The 20,090-nt window shown below is 52.8% G+C and overlaps 8 protein-coding genes across 8 annotated transcripts; 3 read left to right on the top strand and 5 right to left on the bottom strand.

Moving 5' to 3' along the window:
- Positions 1–579: 579 nt before the first annotated feature.
- On the top strand, positions 580–2,133 carry CCMA1212_002669 (FAD-dependent monooxygenase afoD; the record flags this gene model as incomplete). Its single annotated transcript, XM_073700046.1, has 2 exons — positions 580–1,166; positions 1,268–2,133. The coding sequence occupies exons 1-2, from the start codon at positions 638–640 to the stop codon at positions 2,131–2,133; spliced, it is 1,395 nt and encodes a 464-aa protein (XP_073561602.1). The 5' UTR covers positions 580–637.
- A 454-nt stretch (positions 2,134–2,587) lies between these two features.
- CCMA1212_002668 (uncharacterized protein) lies at positions 2,588–4,355 on the bottom strand (the record flags this gene model as incomplete). The annotated part of the gene is made up of 3 exons (XM_073700045.1): positions 2,588–3,432; positions 3,504–3,870; positions 3,981–4,355. 3 exons carry the CDS (start codon positions 4,353–4,355, stop codon positions 2,588–2,590), a joined length of 1,587 nt encoding a protein of 528 aa, XP_073561601.1.
- A 552-nt stretch (positions 4,356–4,907) lies between these two features.
- Positions 4,908–7,267, top strand: CCMA1212_002667 (uncharacterized protein; the record flags this gene model as incomplete). Its single annotated transcript, XM_073700044.1, has 4 exons — positions 4,908–5,055; positions 5,157–6,141; positions 6,200–6,547; positions 6,700–7,267. The coding sequence occupies 4 exons, from the start codon at positions 4,908–4,910 to the stop codon at positions 7,265–7,267; spliced, it is 2,049 nt and encodes a 682-aa protein (XP_073561594.1).
- Positions 7,268–7,478: 211 nt separating this feature from the next.
- On the bottom strand, positions 7,479–9,369 carry CCMA1212_002666 (putative FAD-linked oxidoreductase; the record flags this gene model as incomplete). Its single annotated transcript, XM_073700043.1, has 3 exons — positions 7,479–7,767; positions 7,851–8,124; positions 8,205–9,369. The coding sequence occupies 3 exons, from the start codon at positions 9,367–9,369 to the stop codon at positions 7,479–7,481; spliced, it is 1,728 nt and encodes a 575-aa protein (XP_073561593.1).
- Positions 9,370–11,229: 1,860 nt separating this feature from the next.
- CCMA1212_002665 (Asperfuranone cluster transcription factor) lies at positions 11,230–13,583 on the bottom strand (the record flags this gene model as incomplete). Its single annotated transcript, XM_073700042.1, has 5 exons — positions 11,230–11,502; positions 11,590–12,084; positions 12,150–12,789; positions 12,861–13,290; positions 13,367–13,583. 5 exons carry the CDS (start codon positions 13,581–13,583, stop codon positions 11,230–11,232), a joined length of 2,055 nt encoding a protein of 684 aa, XP_073561596.1.
- CCMA1212_002664 (uncharacterized protein) lies at positions 12,885–13,592 on the top strand (the record flags this gene model as incomplete). The annotated part of the gene is made up of 1 exon (XM_073700041.1): positions 12,885–13,592. The coding sequence occupies one exon, from the start codon at positions 12,885–12,887 to the stop codon at positions 13,590–13,592; it is 708 nt and encodes a 235-aa protein (XP_073561595.1).
- A 2,566-nt stretch (positions 13,593–16,158) lies between these two features.
- Positions 16,159–16,643, bottom strand: CCMA1212_002663 (uncharacterized protein; the record flags this gene model as incomplete). Its single annotated transcript, XM_073700040.1, has 2 exons — positions 16,159–16,532; positions 16,637–16,643. 2 exons carry the CDS (start codon positions 16,641–16,643, stop codon positions 16,159–16,161), a joined length of 381 nt encoding a protein of 126 aa, XP_073561598.1.
- A 1,777-nt stretch (positions 16,644–18,420) lies between these two features.
- Positions 18,421–19,011, bottom strand: CCMA1212_002662 (uncharacterized protein; the record flags this gene model as incomplete). The annotated part of the gene is made up of 4 exons (XM_073700039.1): positions 18,421–18,608; positions 18,668–18,765; positions 18,816–18,859; positions 18,913–19,011. The coding sequence occupies 4 exons, from the start codon at positions 19,009–19,011 to the stop codon at positions 18,421–18,423; spliced, it is 429 nt and encodes a 142-aa protein (XP_073561597.1).
- Positions 19,012–20,090: the final 1,079 nt, after the last annotated feature.

The raw sequence follows: 20,090 nt of genomic DNA, 5'->3' as shown, positions 1-20,090 counted from the left end.
AGACTCTATGAGAATTCTTGAGCAATTGTTACAACTTTGTATATCTAGACTTTTAGTTTCTGTAGGATAATCTTCTCTCAGTATGGCATCGCTAATCTGCCAAGCTCCCTTTCAGGTCTTCCCTCACGACTTCAGGATGAACCGAATAGCTTCATGCTTGCGGTGCCTAGAATGATATCAGTAGAAGTCGCTTGTCGTACAATAAGCCTCAGAGTGGAATTTACTGAGGAGCTGGTTTTTTTTTTTTTTTTTTTTTTTTTCAAAGGTAAAGTCAGCAGTCGTACGACGACGCAGCACAAGTTTGTCATTGAGGTTCGAGGGATTCCCCAGTGATCGAGAAACTCCGGACTCCGGCCGGCTTACAGGCAATGGCCGCCAACAGTTACTCCGTGATGACAACTCCGACAGATGGCATGACAAACAGCACGCAAAGTCCTGTAGCTGTCAACCTCATGTCAGGCAAGATCAAGTAGGAGCATCCAGAAGACCATGTTTCATTGATAAGCTGTAGATGCATGCATGTATGTATACTAGACGTAGCACAAGGCTGATCCTAGATCCTTCCTCTCACCTTGTCAGATCGATCTGCGCATTTCTCACTCTCTCTCGCTCATGCAATCCTACATGCGATACCAAAATGGAGCCAAACAATCATCACAATGGCCTCAACGGGCACAAGGCCGATAACCTAGAGGTGGCCATCGTCGGCGGCGGCCTAACAGGCTTGGCTCTGGCCGTAGGACTGCTCCGAAGGAACATCAACTTCACCATCTACGAGCGAGCCGCAAGCTTCGGGGAGCTCGGCGTCGGCATACACTTCACTCCCAACGCGGAACGGGCCATGGAGGCTCTGGATCCTCGGGTCTTGCAGAGCTACGTGGACGTGGCGACACATGCTGAGGGAGGATTTCTGAGCTTTGTGGATGGATTGCATATGCGGAAGGAGGATGATGCCAAGGCGTCGGACGACGACGACTTGCTGTTCCAGCTTCGTATGGGAAAGGGCTATAAAGCGGCCCGTAGATGCGACTTTGTTAGCCGGCTTGTTACGCATATCCCTCAGGAGCGTGTTCAGCTGCTCAAGTGGCTACAGTCTGTGGAGGACGACGCTGAAGGCCGGGCAGTCCTCACGTTCCGAGATGGGTCAACGGCGAAAGCGGATGTTGGTGAGTGAACCTCCAAAAGCTTGTAGAGCCTTTCACGCATACGAGAGTATGAAGAAGGAAAAGAACTGAGACATGGAGGACTGATGTTTCGCTTTTGTCAGTTGTCGGCTGCGATGGCATTCGATCGCAAGTTCGTTCCGCCATGTTCGGGTCTGGACCATCTTCCCCAAGGGCGCAATACGCCCACCAACTCGCCTTTCGGGGTCTGGTTCCCATGGCCAAGGTAGCAGCGGCACTTGGGCCTGACAAAACCTCGAGAGCGGTTGGTTATCTCGGCTCCGGTGGATTTGTCTTGAGTGTTCCTCTGGCTGGGATCAACATGATGCACCTTGAAGTGTTCGTCATGGACCCCTTGGACTGGTCTGACACCAGGAGCAAGCCGGACAAGGACAACGACGAGGATGATGTGAAGCGCTACGTCTTGCCTTCAACCAGGGCCGAGGCTGAAAAGGCCTTTACCGAATTTAACCCTACCGTTCGCTCCCTTATCTCTTTACTGCCTGAGACGCTGGGCAAGTGGGCCATATTCGACATGCTCGACTCGCCCGCCCCCTCATATGCCCTCGGACGCATGTGTCTGGCCGGAGATGCAGCACACGCGTCTACTCCCAACCAGGGCGGAGGTGCAGGGGCGGGGATGGAGGATTCGCTGGTCCTGGCCGAGATCCTGGCCGCACTGGCCGAGAGGGCAAAGTCAGGGACTCGAGTTGGTTTATCTGAGATATCAGAGGGGCTCACGATATACAGTGAGGCGCGCTATGAACGGTCGCAGTGGCTTGTCCAGAGCAGCAGACGTGTCGCTCAGCTTTTCACCCGGAAGAGAAGCGAGGGACAAGGCGGCGAGGAGGAGGAGCCCATAAGTCGCGAGATTCTGGAGCGAAGCCATCAGCTCTGGGACTATGATGTAGATGCAATGGTCGATGATGCCCTGGGAAAGCTGAGGGCAAAGTTATCCGAGAAGGAATAGAGTGTGAATCAAGTTGATTTCTTTCTTTTTTTTTTTTTTTTTTTTTACCTCCGTGACGCGACAGTGGCTCGTTCATGGGGGAGAGCATCCACCGGGTGTAACATGCTTTGTGCATGTGTAAATTTTCGAGCGAGCAAAGAGGATAAAGGCCTAAAGGTTACGATGACCTGAGAATCTGAAAATCTGCCATTACGGGGAACTGCTGGAGGAGCTGGGGACAGACTACATCAGGCGACTCAATCAATGAAACGACATAACAGCTCCGTGTACGTGAGACTGTTGAACTCCACGAACTGCATGATACGTTTTGTCACAGTAAGAAGCCAAGAAGCTTCAAAGGCCGATAGATAATAAAACTTATAATTGTGTATATGTAGTAAAGGGGCCTCTCCTCTCTTCTCTATCAAATCAAGCAATCTACGGTATATTTTCCACTCCTTCGAATATTCGACACCTATTGTCCCTGCATCTTCCTCATAATCTGAGCAGCCTCGGCAGCGTACTTGCACTTTTCCCTCACCACTGCGCCGTAGCGGTACATGAAGAATGGAAACGGCATGCAGACCAGCGTCAGAAACGCCGGAATGGAGGTCGCCCAGTGGATTCCAAGATTGTGGTACATCTGGGACGTGAACAACGGGAAAACAGCGCCCATGATAGAGCGGAACACGGCCGCTGCTGCCAGGACAGAGGCCGCATACACCGTGTATGAATCAATCAGGTAGTTGACGATGGGCAGAATGACGAGGACGACGCCGAAGCCAAACGGCGCCGAGAGGACGATGCTGACGGCCCAGTGGATGCTGGGATAGTTTGTCCATGCAAAGGCAAACATGCCAACGGGGAGTGCAACGGCACCAGCAATTGCCGGCGGCAGACGGGACTCGGCCGTCCTCTTCGACGGCTCCAGCTTCATATAGCGCCCATTGTTGTCCCAGATGGCATATCCCAGTCCGATAATGATACCAACAGCCATGCCCAGGAAGGCGAGCCCACCGATCCCGGGGCTCCATCCGCGGAGCTCGTTGTAGACGATGGGCATGGCTCCCAGGAACATATATACGGTGCCGTAGATGATGGCCATGTAGAGCGAGGCAATGAGGACAATGGGCTCGCGGAAGAGCAGAACCCAAGGTCGAATCAGAGCGCGCCCAAAGACCTCTGACGGCTGCTTCTTGCCCTGGTTCTTCTGCAAGACGCTGATGTAGACCTTTCCATCAGCCTTGGACAGAGCATGCGCCTTTCTCTGTAGCAGCACTGGTCCATATGTCTCGGGGACGAAGATGACGCCAATGATGCCTATTTGCGAGCGACTCTATCAGCAACCTATTTGGAGAGCTATCAACCATGACTGAGCTCGAGACACTTACCGATGACGCCGATGAAGATGGTGCACATGCCCTGTACCCATCTCCAGCCGATATACTCAGTGGCAAATCCGCCAACGATCGGCCCCAAAATGGGACCCAGAAAGGGAGCGACACAGTAAATTGTCATGGCGAGGCCTCTCTGGGCTGGAGGGAAGAGATCCGCGATGGCGCCGCCCGAGTTGACAAGGGGCGACCCTCCAAAGGTGCCAGCAAGGAAACGCAGAACGATGAGCGTTGCAATGTTTGGACTGCCGGCAGAGCCTGCCATGAAGGCGACCATGGCGGTATGAGAGGCAATCCAGGGCATCTGTCTGCCGTAAAGTTCGGACCTTGTAGGTTGCAACGAGCTCGCGGTTAGCATTCGAGCCTTTGATCGTGGAGAGCTATGTATCAGATGTATGTGGATCGTCGAAACTTACTATTAAGAATAGCGATTAGCTTTTGGGGCCAAATACAGGGGAGTGTATAAGAACTTACCAAGGGACCCCATACTGCAGGACCGATTGCAAAGCCCAGGACAAAGACAGAGACACCGGTAATGAAGAGGGTGCTGCTAATATCGAACTCGGTCATGATTTCACTAGCCGACACAGAATACGCCGAAGACGTAAACGTTACAGCAAACACGGAAAAGGTGACAATGGACGTGAGGAACCATTTCCTGACCTGCCCCCAGTTCATGGGATTGCTCGCGTCGTCCTTCTGGAACTCAACGATGAAGGGATCCTCCACCGTGCCGGCGCCATTGTATGGGGAGGTCGGGAGGTTCTTTTCGGTGTCGCCAGGCTCGAGGGGCTCGACAACTTCGACCGGGGTCAGCGATCTGGAGTCTTGGGACGCTGCTCTCGACATTGTAGGAGGATTAACGCTGGACAACGAAGCAAAAACGCGACTCAGCAGCTCTTCGTCCATGAAGGAAGAAAAGACAAAACTCCGAAGCAAACTCGTGCTCTTTTTACTTATTTATTCCGAGCACATTAACCAATGCCTACCGCCGAGCTTGAGCTTGGACTTATAACACTTACACCTGCCTCCCCTCGTCCAAAGATCGGACCAGCCTCTCATTGGCTGCAACCGCCGATACAACCAAACGTCGCATGCAGCCATGATTGGACCAAAAGAAGTCCTCGACGGACCTGTGCTGGTTTGTCAGCCTCTGGTTATACTCCGAAGTCCGCTCTGGCCACTGATGTGCCGTGCCGAAGCGGGAGCTCCTTTCCCTCTCAGCTCGGATAGATGAGCATCGCCTTCTCTTCCCAGCATCGTCGGACATTCTTGCATTCCGCAGCCTTCGGATCGTCTTATTGAATCGCTTCTTATCTCTTGTCTGTGCCTGTGCCTGTGCCTGCCGAGTGCCGGATACCTTGCCGAAGACAGCACTCGACTCAGCTCAAGTAAGGCGTCATGTCCGCCCGTCAAAATGAAGATCAACGGCTCCAGGCTCAGGCTGAGGCCCAGGTGCCTCTGTCGCTGTACAGGGAGCGGCTGAAGATTGCCAACGCCTGCCATTCCTGCCGGGCGAGCAAGGTGAAGTGCGATGGTGGTCGTCCAGGTAATGAAGCTTTTTTACGATTCTCTATTTCGCTCCTGTCATCTATAGCCATCGTCGAACTCAAGATGCAAGAGACTCACTTACACGTCTTCTACGTACAGTCTGTGCGAGATGCCAGAAAAGAGGGAGGGCGTGCAACTACAGCCAGCAAGATGCAGCCTCACCAAAGGGTCGCGGCCGACAAAGGGCAAAAGCACCGGTCCGCCAACCCAGACCCATCCGCAGTCGTGCCTCTGTTGAGCTTCCAATCCCCGCTCCAATCACCGCTCCAACCCCCGTCACTGCCCAGGCTTCGCCCCTGGTTGCCCAAGACTATTCACTGCAAACCCCTTCAGCAACCCAGACGCCATCGACCACAGGGTTCTCTGGGACTTTGGACTTGGAGCAAGGTCACGAGGATCGAGATGAAACCCGTGCGTTTTACACTGCGCACGGGCGGTTTGCCGGACAAGTCTCCTCGACCATCGACAAGATGGCAGGGCTGAGCCCAGACAGCACCTGTAACCTCGTCCCGTTTGTCGACGCGCCGCTGTTTGGGGATGTAGGCGAGCCGCCACGGAATGTTGTGCTCGACTTTGCTTCTGATTTGCCGCGAGCCTATGCCGACAGGCTGGTGGGCATATACTGGCATCACGTTCATCCCGTGGAGCCTGTGCTTGACCAGCAACGATTCTCCCGAACCTACGATGCCTTCTACAGCGGATCAGGCACACCAGTACACGTAGATCGCGACGTTTGGCTCAGCACACTCAACATTGTCTTTGCCCTGGCGGTGCAGATACAAGAATCCATTTCCATGCAGAAGCGAGACGATGAGGCCAATCGTTATTTCCAACGAGCGTGGGCACTACTCCGACCTGAGGCAATCCTCTGGAAGCCTAGTTCGCTCGAGCTGGTTCAGTGCCTGTTGCTGATGAACCGTTACCTTCATTGTACGAATAACCAGCAAAAGACGTCGATGACGGCGACTCTGGCAATTCGAATAGCGCAGAACATGATCTGCCATACGTGTGAAGACTCGTCGTCTGGGGATATCGATAGAGATCTGCGACAAAAGGTCTGGGCCAGCTGTGTTGCCTTGGAGCGGTAGGTCTCAGTTATACAGCATGAACTCAAGCAGCGAAACGAATCTGATACTCGTTAGGTGCACCTCTTGGGCTCTCGGAAAGTCAACAGCGCTGGCAGCTATCCCTCTGCCCAACAGACCAGCACTGCCAACCGGTCATAGAGCCGACTTTCATGCATGGGAGCTGGAACTCCATGAAATTGGCACTCACATTCAGCTGGCGCAGGTACAGAGCAGAAATAGCATGGCGGCCAAGCTGGGACTCCCCCGTTTGTACCAGCAAGACGAGTATCACGCCATTGCGGTGCAGCTGGACGGTTGCTTGAACAAGTGGGAGAAGACCCTCCCTGACGACTGGAGGCTCCAGAATATGCACATGGTCCACGACAGGCGGGCAAGAGCTGAGAGATATTTGCTTCACTTTCGGTAAGTCGCCATACTCTCGCATCGTCATGGCACACGCAAGGAGAAGAGGCAGGAACCGAGACTTCAAGGGCACCATCGATGTCATTGCGCCATACGCTCGCTTCTCTCCATGTGCGATCCCAACTTTGCCTCCCATTACTGATGGCGATCAGGCTCCTTCATTCTCGGATCTACCTACACCGGCCCATGCTGGCGCGGCTATACGCTATCAAAAGCCACGCATCCGCGGCTGTAGCAGCTTCAGATCCTCCAACCATAAGCGACCGCCTCCTTCGAGAATGTGCCGGAATGTGTCTCGAGGCAGCACAGAAGCTCACGTCGCTCATCGCGGAGATCCACGACCCCAACGAGCCGATAGGCATCCTGCCCTGGTGGTACCGGGTCTACTATCTGCACATTGCGGGCATCCACTTCCTGGCAGCCATGTTTGCCTCCGACCTCTTCACCCCGTCCGTCGAGCGAGCCTGGTATCAAGTTCTGGCAGTTCTGAGGGCGCACGAGCACCTGAGTCTGTACGTTCAGCAATGCGCTCGGACATTTGAGACGCTGGCGGCAAGAATCTTGAATGCTCGCTGCCTAAGTGCAGATGGAAACGGCATCGTGGCTCTGGACGAGGGAGCTCCCGGGCTGTTTCTGGATGACATGTTCCAGGATGTGAACTTTGACCTTGATGATTTTGTTTTTGGTGTAGAGGACAGCGGAAGGAGAATGAACTACTAGGGATCGGGCACCAATTGTAGATATGGCTTCGCTCATGAGACAAGACAATGAGGCTCGGTTCTTTCTCTCTCAAGCTTATTTCTACCCATGCTATCCGGTGCACGTGCTCTACCTTTCGTTGAGCTTAAGAAGATGCTGGTCTGTCAACTACGTATTTAGAAGCCCTTTATAAAGCTTGACCTATCTGCCAGGTTCTTCTCCTGATGCTCCATTACGAAACTGGACAGAGTCTCTTATCCTCCGTCTCAGCCCACTGTTCACTTCCCACGGTAGTGCGTCCCCAAAAGACGTCGTGAGGATCATACTTGTTCTTCAGCCCAAGCAGTCTCCCATAGTTTTCTCCGTAAAACACCTGCTGCCAGTCTGGTTCCCGAAAGTCAGCCTGGTTGAGGTAAGCAGAGCCTCCACCGGGAAGAAGGGCAGCCAGCGCGGGTACGAATGAGTTTGTGATGAGGTCTTGGTTGTGGAGGTTTGTAGTCCAGTCCGTGTTAATCCAGGGTCTGGGTAGTCTTGTCAGTAAAACTTGCCGTGAACTAGTTTTGCAACGCTTTGACAAGGCTGGGCGAGAAGTAGAGAAACGTACACTCCGATTTGAAATGAAATCAAGCTATTCCGCAGCTCTGGGTTCACCGAGTTAGGCGGATGTTGAAGGCTGCTCGATAGCTGGAATGAGGCCCCGGTGACTAGTCCACCTTGATCAACGATACCGCGAATAGCTTGGATGAAGCCGTCTGGGTTTTCGGTGAAATCCGACCTCTTTACGAGTCTGCCACCAATTTGGAGACCATTAGACTCCAACGGCGGATCATAAGCCGCGTTGCTTTCAAAGAAGCTGGAGAATTCTCCAGAGGAATAGGCTGTGACGGGTCATTATCATTCATTCATAACATATCCTGGTAGTGATGCGAAGGACATGATGCACAAAGGGGTCACTTACAGTACGTAATGTTGAGAGCATCCAATTTCTGCAGCACAGGCTGAAAGATGCCATCCATGGCCGCCTTGGTCATGTTCGGCCCGGTAACTGGCCCGACAGACAACGCCTTGGAGAGCACCGTCCAGACTGCCGTGCCCCCGGCATCAGATATCGCAGGAACAATGTCATGGAATGCTTGAACTCCCTGAAAGAAGACATCTTCTGATCCGGCATTCGGAAACGTGAGGTTTGCCCCCGTCGTCCTCTCGTTTGCGTGTGCCTTGACCGTCATCGAGTGCACGACGGCATACGTGCCGCCACCGCCACCGCTCAAGGCCCAGTACAGATCACTGTTTTTGGTGGGAGTAGCAGTGATCTCCTGGCCGTTTGCAAGCACCGCATGCCACTCCAGTACCTGGTCAGCTCCGAGACCATATCTGGTCGTCAAAGGCCCCAAGCCGCCGCCCTGGGTATATCCTCCGGCCAGGCCAACAGTCGGACATATTCCAGACACAATGGTAAGACCGTGCTTGAAAGCAGTAGCGGCAGATTCTCCCGCCTGGATACCGGCGCCCATGGTCACTGCTTTCCCGGTGTAAGCAGCCGACTCGTAGTCGTGGATATCGTACGTCTTGAGATTGTGCATCCATAGTCCCAGACCACCAGCTCCCGTGGACTTTCCAAAGTAGTCATGACCCGTGTTTCTCACCACCAAGCGGAGATTCTTCTTCTGGACGAATGCAAGAGTCTTCTGGATGTCTGCAACGCTAGAAACGTTGACGGCATACTGGACATAGGTCCCGATGACACAGGGTGTCTCTCGAGGGAGAAACGGATCGCAGCTCTGGTTGGCGAAGAAGGGCGCGAGAACCGAACTGGACGAGTCCGTGTGTGTATCTGCAATCGGCCATACGGCCTTGATGTTCGCGCAGCGCGTGGCATCATACGCGGTGCCATGGCAGACGGATCCAAGCGGGACGGTGGCGATGAGACGTCCGCCGATGGATTGGTTAAAGGCCTTCCAATCGGCCTGGGACGGCCAGCAGGCGTCTCCCGGGAAGCATCTGCACGATGATGAAGAGCCGGACGCTTGCAGAGATGCAGCGGTAGCGGGTGAGAAGAAGAAGGATGGGAGGACGGCAAGGGCTGCGATTCCTAGTGCTTGGACATAAGGGGGGGCATACATGGCGTCTGGAACGTCAAACTACCCGTCGTTTTCAAGGTTATCAATGTCTTGCATCATCTCTACACAAGTGTGATGCCACATTTTTATATGACCTGCATTCGTCGATAAGAAAAAGAGACGCTGTCATTGAACCAGCGCTCGAACGAGGCGTGGCTCGACGAGGTTTTGTCGGAGTACGGAGTTATTCTGTGTAGATACCGGGATGCTGGTGTCAGCTTCGGGAATAGTTCCGTCGGCGTAATGACGAGCCATCTTACAAGCTGTCGATAAATCCAACTAGTGAACGATGAGGCCATCTTGGGCGATTCGGCTGTCGGGTTGCCTATTAGGGGAAGCGAATGTCCTTTCAGCTGTGGGTTGACTCGTTGTTCCAAAGGATCGAAGGATTTACTCAGCTCCAGGGTTGACCTTTTGCCAACCGAAACCTAGTTGACGACGCCGCCTCCCGACTGCGGCTCGACATTGTAGTTTCAAGCCTCTTGGTTCTCTGGTGACTCGGGCAAGCAGCTTTATAAGGGTCAAGATAGAGTTGCATGAACCACGTGGAACTGCGAGTCAGAAGTGTCACATGAACTCCGCTCCGGACATCTCTACGTTCTACTGTGAGATAGGGAGGGGATACGGAGGATAAAGCGGCAGAGATCTCTGTTGCCAGCTTCGGACCGAGCCGACAAAGGGCGGCCGAGGCACGTTTAGTCCGACGACCCCCGATCAGCGGCTCGATGCCACACATCATGCACTCCTTCATCGACTAGGTAGCCAACGAACTCCTCCGATAGGTTGTTTCCTCTCCCATTGGACGTTTCAGCCACTGGTCCAATATAAGGCGCGGCAAGAAATTCCTGCGGCCAAGTCCCTTCTAACAGAACATGTATGGGGGCTCTCCCAGCGAGAGCCGAAAGGGTTGCAGCCAACATTTGCTTACAACGTTGGGAAATGATTGACAGCCCGTACCTCAGTGCAGGATCCTCCCCAGGAGTTTAGTAAATGTGATCAGGGTACTTTTTTTCTTAATCTTTCCAGAAAGCATGATCGTCCTTCCCTTCATGGCCAAAACTGTTGGCTTCCAACTACGCCGATTGAACATTGAAAGGTTGCTTTACTCAACCTTCTGGAGACAGCATGTGCAAGAAGAAATGCCGAGAGTTCCATATTGCTTCTTTTCTGCTTACCCCAGTAGTCCTCTTTCAGGTGTGGCCGACTGGAGCTCCGTCCGGAGTTATTACAATAACCCCAACAGGCAATTTGCCTTGATAGGCAAGTCACCTTGTAAGGCGAACAGGACGCCGGAGTTTCTCGGAACGCATTGCCCCGTGTCTCTTCAACAATCTAGGCTATATCGCGTCAACTCTTCCATTGACGATCATGCCTTTTTGCAGACAAAATGCAGTAGGGCTGTGTGCAAAGCATGTCGCATCCTTCAGCCGCAGCAAGTGCTACGACAGTGAGATGTGGACTCCTCTGACACGCGCAGGTGAGGTTACTCTGCATCTTCAGTCGTCGCTCCCAGGGTTTCCAGAGGTTACATCTGCGACACCCGCGGCACTGTGATGATCGATATCCCATGGAGTAGCATGCAACGTGCTGGAGGGCACAGCGACCTGGCCACTGGGAACCAGATGTGGATGGTTACAGAAGAGGGCTGAAGGCTGTGTCACGTCCGGTGCACGGGCATCGTTCAAGGCTGAAGTATACGCATGTGTATGCCAACATGAGCGTCCCTGCTTAGCCATGTTCTCGAAGAGCGGAAGAGCATGACTTTGGTTTCTGTCTATGTTCCATTGTACCCAATATGCAGCCGTGAACCCATACATGACTGTAAGAGCCTTTCATCTGTAAAATCTGCTCCGACGCTGCTGTTCATGTCCACGAACCATCGCCCTGATCGAACTGACTCACGCTTCCATCGCTCGCCGTCTGTCCAATGTCCAGCTCCAGCTTGCACAATAGCTCTGCGGCCAAGTTGTTCACCTGACTCAACCTTCGCAGCGCCGCAAGCAACTCATTGACGGCATCCTGTCTCTCCTGAACTGTGTCCATCGCATTGCTACCCCGTGTCGACGGCAGATAAGGCACGTCGGCGTTGAGAAAACTCGTCACGAGGGCGATGGCGTTGGGGAAAAAGGGGTGCATCTATGCAGGTCTTATCAGTATCAACATAATTACACGCATGACATGCATACAGATGGTCAGTCGGTCGAGGAGTAAAAGGTAGCATACCTTGAAGAACGCAATACGAGGGGCCGTCTTAATGATGCGCACCGCCTCGGAAGCGGCCTGATGTGCAGCCGGCTTACAAGCCATCGCCATCAAGTGGTGATCCAGCGTCTGCCACGACGTAGCATTTGCCGTACTGCACAGTGACAAGCTCGCGCTGTAAGCCAATATGCGCGTAAAGACCAGCATCGGGTCACATCGCGTCGCCGCAGACTCGCATGCGTTTGAGGCCGCTGACGCGAGCCATTGATGTCGTATCCAAAAGTCGTGAGCCTCGGGTGCCGACATGGGGGGAGACTGCATGGCCATCTTGCAGTGCGTCATGCAGCGTGCGAAGAGATTGGCCACGACGACGCAGTGGGCGAATGGGGGCAACGCGTTGATGCCGTTTCCAGCTTTGTTTCCGTCTGTTGCTTCGACAAGGAAGCCCATTTGCGAGAGAGGCTCTTGGGCACCGCTCTGGAACTCGGCCTCTGGCATGGGAAGGCGTGCGTAGAACTGGTTGAGAACATGCAAGTTAGCGGAGAATAGCCTGAATATTGGCATGTTCGAGGTTGTGTTACCGCTTCTTCCATCAGCATTGTGGGCTGGTCATTGACCATTGTCGACAGTCGGTCGAGGAGAAACGCACTCCAGACAGTCCGCCTCTTTTCCTCCACACAAATCCAATCCTGCTGCAAACCCGCTTCATCCGCATCATTCTCTGACGAACACATCTGCATATTCCAGCTCGTCTCGGCAGGCGGAGTACATGTAGCCACATGTCCCTGTCCGCTGCTGCTGTAGGCATCTATATCCATCTCGCACAGGCCCGAGAGGCGGAGGAGGCGAAATGCTCGCCTGGCAGTGATAAAGGCCTGGTGCTCGGACTTCCGCAAGACGTCATAGTACGCCAGCAGAAGCCAGGCCTGTACGCGTTCGTGTTCAATCTTCTGCTGTTCATGGGGCGGCTTAAGCCTCGTCATCCAGGGGAGACCGGTTTCCGGGCATGCGTCCTGTGTCTCGAGCATGCGCCGCGTGGAAGCATACATGACCTGCCCTATATCGCAGAATTGGGGCGACATGGCCGAGGCAATGGTCCTCATTGCAGAGCGCAGAGCTGTGCGAGCCGGCGAGGCTTTGGAGTCGCTGGCCCAGGCATAATACCGCCGCTTGTGGACCATGGGAGCAAAGGGGTGGACTCTCTCAAAGTAGAGTAGATCACTGCAACCACTCGCCATGTTAGCTCATCTCTCCGAAAGTTGCTTTTCTCTCTAGGGGGGAGGCTTGACTACAGTTCCATCAATACTACGTCGGACATGACTGGGTCCGCGGCAGCAAGTGACATGGACGGCATGCGGCTGGGGGCAGCCGCCGACTGTGGAGTAAGGGGGATGTGCGGAAAGGGGCTTGTTGAGAACATTCCAGGCTCCGTCTGCCAGCCTTTGCAGATGCAAGCCGCCATCGAGGTCGCCGTCGTCGCTGTCGTGAGGTCCGGTGTAAGTGGCGGCATCTTGTCCGAGCCAGAAGCCGACCCAAAGAGCGCAAACGCCCCAGCAGCAGAGCCCATGCATGTGTCCAACCCAATGTCGGTGCTTGCGCTCGAGGAGACGAGGTCGCCTTCCGGGCTGACCTTCTCCGATGGCGTTGGACAACCCAGGCTGTCGCGCTCCTGTGGGATATTCACGAAATCATTCTGGCCAACCAGCCGCTGCTCTAGCAGCACTGCGAGAGACGACGCATTCATGATTAGCGAGTCTTTTCCTCCATGTCGTTGCTTTGGCCAGGCTTGGAAACTTACTCAGTCGCGACCGCAAGTCTTTCAGCTGGCCCTTCTTCGGGCCTCGCTGCGATCTCTTGTCCAGGACGACGCAGTTCCTCCCAGAGTCAGCACAGATGCCACACTTTGGCCTGACCCGGTCACAGCGTGCTTTGCGCCGGCGGCACTCTTCACACGCCAACCCAGGCTGTTGCCGAGTACTCTCACCAGTGGTGGTGGCTGTGTTGCTGCTCACCATGATGACTGACTGACTGACTACCTTACGGTACCTCACCTAGCCTGTTGAAACGGTAGGATAATGAGGTAGGATGTAAGGGGAGGTCGATCGGGACCAGACAGAAGCCCTCCAGCCCAGATGGTATGATGGTTCTGTAGTGGGAGTCGAGTTATATGATAACATACGGATTGGCCCCCCTGTAGCCTAGCAAGCAGTCTCACTGCTACTTCCAGGCTTTTCTACTAGCGGGACCACCCAAGCCATGCATAGACAAGGTCCAGATGTGTGAATCCTTAGAGGCGATTGTGTGGAGTAGAGTCATAACACTCGAGGCCCCCGACCCGCACAGACGACTGCTATTTCTATACAACGTACCTCCTCGACAGTCATCGGAGGGCTCTGGCTTGCATAATCACATGCGGACATCATGCCTCCAGACCGTTGGACCAGTTGCAGGCTTCGTCCCACCAACCCACCGTCGCTGAGCCTTTATGAGCCTCGCGTGCCGATCCTGCGGGTGTGTGTGCCGAGCAATAAGCCCGGTTGAATTGGTCGACTCTTGCATATTGCTTGCGCAAGTACATGGATGGATGACCCTTATCGAGCCCACGATCCTGCATATCACTCTTGTCCAATCGACACTCTGGTCCTTGTTTTTTTGGCCTTACATCAAACTTGGTAGAAACTGAGCTATTCGCCATTCGCCCCCCCTGAGATCCCGTATCTGTGGCGCGAGTTAACCTATGTTGCACATCAGCCAGCGACCTAGCTTAAGAGTTGTGCCCCCATCCAGCCTGTCTGTAATCACTCTGTACGCACTCTGCATGCACCATGGATGCATCTTGACTCCATTTCTCAGGCACTATTGATGTGCGTATGCCGTCAAGCCGGACCAGCGGCGTCGTGAGGAACATAAACACTACACCACAGCCGCTCCCTCGCGCGTACGCAATCCGACCCTTGAAGCACCATGCATCAAGGTGAGATTGGTTCGGCTCACAACCGGTTGCTACTGTACTTCTGTGAGCTGGACCCTGCCGTCCTTCCCCGTCCTTCATTTGCTCGGGGTAAGCCGTACATCTGAAGGATTCAATGAGTCTTCCAGTACATGGATGGTCAGACAGACCCCGCTGTCTCATCTCCAGGATCTTTGTCTTGGCTTCGGGTTTTCTACAGATCCCGCAACATCTACATACGCTCGCGGCGTTTGCCATCTGCATATCGGCCGATTCCTGCGGCATCAACTTCGCTTCGGCTTCCTCTCCCTCACCCAGGAGGGCACGTTTTTTCCGCTCCTTGGCGCCGTCAACCGGCACTCGGTAAGTTGTTCATTGTATGACCCCTGTCATAATGAGCAGGGAGAGCACTAAGTACATTATATTGGTTGTATTACCCTTCAAAGCCTCCCTGCAATGATCTTCTGTATCCCCAGGTCCATATGGAAGATCCGCGATCGGCTGTCTCTACACAAGAAAGCTTAAATACTAGACTACAATTGCAGTAGAATACTCAGCTGAGTGCTAAGCATTTTTCACTACTTGCAATCGCGTGGAGGGAGCAGCATCTACATGCAAGGGTTACCAAGGAGCTTCCCGATTCCGATTGCACCGGAGATTCTCACTCCCAGTCTAGCACCCTGGGTCGATTGCGCTATTATATGGAGGCCTGCCTGATTCCCAGATTGACAGCTCGTATGACACCCGGGCACTTTTGGGCTAAGGATGCGATGGATCGCTGAGACCGTTGCTCCTCCCAGCTGCCGTGCTGACAGAGTCGCGGATATACCCTTTGGCATCCCTGTGAAGCGCTATATCCACCGGGATCTTGGTTAAGTCACGAACGCTACGAACTGTATGCGAGATATGACATGCTCTGATGAGAGCTCAAGTGTTACTGTCCTGTGTAGCATCGGTACTAGGACTACGCCTGGCAGGGGTTACCAGGAATACCACGTCGATACGAGGTAAGCATCGCGAAGGCGGGCAACCGCAGCATCAAATCGGATTCAACAACCAGAGTACCCTCCCCACTCTTACGGACGTCTTTGACACTTGTGTCCCTACTGTACCGCGTGGCTCGTCTTGGTGCGAACCAGCATCTCCATGTAAAACCTACCACTAGCTGAACGGCGTCTATGCATCTCGACGGGCCGAGGCCACGCGGCGCTAAAGCCTGTAAGACATATGAACTGATCGACGAGGCACGCGGCTCGACTTTTCTTCTTTAAGCTAATATCCCTGCACATGTTGAAAGTTCGCGTGAATGAGAGGAAATTCGTCTATCGGCCACGGCTGGAGGTGAGGCAGCTGAAATCCTTTCTCGGACTCCGAGTCTACAGCCGGCGTCGATGAGATGGCGCCATCACTGGGTATTTGCTCAATGGTTCTCCCACGAGGTGGAATCTCCGCATCATTGCTGTGACTGTTTATTGCAAGAGAACTGTATATGACACTGCGTGAAGATGGGCAACTCTTGAGAAGCCACATTTCCTACCAACCTGACACTCGACCCGTGCACCATAATGTGGACAAATGGCGTTCCCTTCTTCTGTCGCTACCTTTTATTCGAGATCCGTAACAAGAGGTTTTGATCTAAGCTATCTGAAAGCGAGGCCTTTGAGAATGTCTCCCTGTCCTTCCATAACCTCCATCGTGCATCTGACCACTTCGTACTTTCCCGTCTGGTAAACTTGAAGCAAGTCTTCCTCGTTCAGGTCCTTCACTTGGTATGCCCATCCATCGATTATTGAGTCTTCGTCCGCATCCACTAGAGTAAAGTACTCGTTGCCCAACCCTGAGAGTTGTTCTCGCCGAATGCGGGCACTCTTGTAGCAAGTCTCGATGGCAGTCTTATCCTCAGTCTGGCCGATAACGCGAGAGAGGATGTCAGCATCAGCAAGGGTGCCGTAGAAGAAGTACCAAACGGTGTAACATTTTGCGTTGGCCGAACCGATCCGGAGGTAGAGCCGCTCTACAGCTGGCCATTGTCTGGTCGAAACTGCGGTAGTGTTGTGTTGATTCTGAGTGTTGGGTAAAGAGACCTTGAAGCTAGATCCTTTGGTGCAACGGATGTACGAATCATGGTCGGCTTGTAGGAAGGACACGCTTTCGATATGGCGTCAAGAAACTCCATATCTTGAAAACTTGATAATAGGCAGGAATCTTTTTTTTTTGTCAGTTCAGGGCATTGAGAATGTATGAGCCCTCAAAGAGGCAACGGATAATGTCAACTGGGCCTGTTTCTGCTGAAAGATTGCAGTCCTGCATATCAGGATATTTCGCACCGTCGTCTTTGGCGGTTCCGCTGTTTGACATCCGCGAGCAAGATTATGCTTATTGAGCTGATTGTGCCCTCCACAGGCCGTATTCGTATGATTCCTTGTTGAAGCCATCGGCCATCTTTGCCTCCTTCACTAAAAGCCACGACGCTTGAGAGATAGTTTGGCGAGCAGAGTCGGCTCTCCACTGACGGATGGCTTTGGCCGCCTCCTCGTTACTCGGAAAGCCAAAGAGAGCCTTCCACGTAATCAGATAGGGCATCTGACACATGGGAGGAGTCATCATCTGCAAGGTTCAAGGCCGCAACCTTGGCGGCAAGATCTTCGCAAGCTTCGAATCGTTCCATTGTTTGGTGCAGAGCTACTTCAACGCACTTCTTCCACGGCGATAGCAGCAGAGTAGATGTGTGATATCGAAGGGCAAGTCATGTAAGAAAAGAAGGAAAGAGAAAAAGCTACACGGGCGCGGTGGGTTTAAATAAGAACTCGAAAATCTCAAGCCACGAGATGAATGATTGAGGTTGCCTTAACTCGAGCCTCAAAGTATAAGAAGGGCCATCTACGTTTCGAAAAGCGTTTGCCACACGACCAACATCTGGCTCAAGGAAAGTATTCAGGTTTATATAGCCTTACCTGATCAAAGGCTCTTAGCAACGCCACAGTCTTCGGCTACACCTTTGTGATGTGAAGCTTGATCGCATCCGTAAACCGGGTATGGAATGCGTAGAAATAACAGACGTGTATGATGGAAAAATTGAGACTAGTCATTTCATACAGGCAATACTGAATTTCTTCTCTAATAGGCTATGGTATACGTATCACAGACGTCAGGTTTCTCCTCGCTATACCTATGATAGCGTACGTCCGATGAGCGCTGATCTGTACTTGAAAATTCTAAGGATTTCCTCGAAAGAACTCCTCTAGTTAATGTCTACCCAGGTCGTGAGCCAGCAATGTCTGACTCTGTGCCAGTCCGCAGAGATTGGAAGGCATCCCTCTGCTTTCTCAAGATCCATGTTAACCATTCATTCATCTAGCGTTTATGTGTGTGCTAAAGAAGATAGATCTTGGCCATAAGACTCTCGTTGGTGACTGCGTTAAGGGCCCGGATAAATTCCCTCCTCTTCGAGACTACCTAAGTAGTCTCCATATTATAGTGCAACCTCTCCCAGTGGCAACTAAGAGGAGCAAGAGTACCGAATGCTTGCCCTTAGCCCAGTTCAGGCTTATTGATATACTGCATATATCCTTCCCACAGTTGTATGCACTCTGACCAGTGATGGCCACATATGGGGATAAAGCCTCAACACATGTAACTGCAGACCAGATGCCCGGCATAGCTAGACCCCCGTGTAGGCGCAGCGAGCAATGGAGACAGTGATAACGTCCAGAATCGAAGCAGGACTCATTGAACTCTTATTATCATTATTTATCAGATTGGAAGACTCCTGTAGGCTTCACGTCGTCATTCTGGACTTAGACGAAAAGGTTCACCGTCCCCCCAAGATGTTTCCTCATATGGCCACAATGCCATACTTGCTCATGAGCACGCCCTCTTTGTTCCCAAGCCCCGAGACACGCCTAGAAATTGGCACCACCACACTGGATACTCCTCGCGTTATGGAACCAGTAAGCCGGGAAGTCGGCCTTTCTCGGCTCGTACCACTGACGGATGTCTGCAAGGCCCGAGGGGAAGATGGTCTGGGAACGGAAGTTGCCAACATCGTCCTGGCAGTCACCGGGCTTGACGGTGAATGTGCAGACGACGTCTTTGATGCAAATGTGAGCGATGAACATGACAGTGGCAGCATTTTGATGGCGGACTTACTGTCTGGCAGCCAGATGGATCCGATCGTGTCCCAGTTGATGGCGTGGCACTCGTTAACGGTGTTGTAGGTGATACTCTGGCTTGGGCCGGTGTAGTTGCTTTCAGAAGTTAGTAATTTTTCAGCAAGTCTCAAGAGAGAGAAACTTACGGGCCAGCCCAGATCCAGATAGTGTTGGGTGCACGACGAGCGAGCTGTTCGATGGTCAGTGGACGAGCTGGTGTAAATGCCGTATTGCGCTACGAACCTCTGGGATTGGAGGCTCAGACTGGCCTGTGGGCGAGCCGCTGCCGATCTGAGCAAGGGCAGCAATAGAGAGCAAGGCAGCGTTCTTGAGACCGATCATGGTGACGGACTGCGTGGTTGCAGGGTATGAAGTTAAGCGGTAGGATTGCGGCAAGTTGTCGTGAGACGCAAGTAATGAAGATAGCAGCTGACATCAAGCTTATATACATGTGTTAACTGACAAGGAAGTCATTTGACTCACATACTTCATCTTACATTGTCAAGGTATGACTAGCTTCTATCGGGTTGATAATTCCATGTCCCACGCAGGGGATCGTGATGCTAATGTGGCGCTCACTTGCACTGCCTAGAGGCGGTGAAAATGGTCTCCAGCAGTTCAATACAGCATGGCAGATGAAGCCGTCTAGTTCAGGGGTAGTAGTTGACAAACATTGATGGAGACTCGTTTACAATAGGTCTTACGTCAGAAGCCAAAGCAAAAAATAGAACCATGCTGGGATTAAAGTGCTCTAGTTGGGCGAGCAGGATCCAGTTGAAGGTGCCATGCAGGGATTCAAGCTGCCACGAAGCGATTTCGTAGGGCTGCTCCACCTTCAGCCCATGAGCTTGCTACTTCTCCGGAAACTCGGCTGGAGTTTAGGAAGTACTATTCATATAGCTTGGGTAGTATGGCATACACCTTTATTACATTCATCATGGCTCCTCGGCTTTAGAGATAGCTGAACTGATAGAAGAATCCCTTTTGAGTGCCATGTATACAGCAAGTTGCCCTGTGTTCAAGATAGCATTACCAGATCGAAGAACGGACACGAACGTCTCTGAGTACTCTCGGGCGCTGATGGCACCTAAAAGATCAACCAGTCGTTGTCCAGTTAGCCTCATGGCAAAGAAGCCTAAAGGTGATGCGAAAGTGTGGAATCACGGACATGATTCGCTGACAGAACCGTCTAAACAAGAGCCCGGGATCATCAGGTACATCACTCTGGAGTAATCGCGCCCTACAAGCTTGAAGTACGGCAAATAATCTCTCTTTTTTGCGGGATGTGGAAAAGAAGTCCCGAAAAAAGCCACCACTCACAAGCTTAGCTTTGCCCCCCTGACGCTGGCATACGAGTACAGGACCCATCATCTGCAAGGAATAAGCCCAGTGTTGTTATGTATGAAGTTTAACAAGCAGTC

This window comes from Trichoderma ghanense, assembly GCF_004382785.1.
Source record: "Trichoderma ghanense strain CCMA-1212 chromosome Unknown scaffold_2, whole genome shotgun sequence".
NCBI classification, from domain to species: Eukaryota; Fungi; Ascomycota; class Sordariomycetes; order Hypocreales; family Hypocreaceae; genus Trichoderma; species Trichoderma ghanense.
The sequence above is the reverse complement of the archived record's forward strand: the minus strand, read 5'-3'. Positions and strand labels throughout refer to the sequence as shown.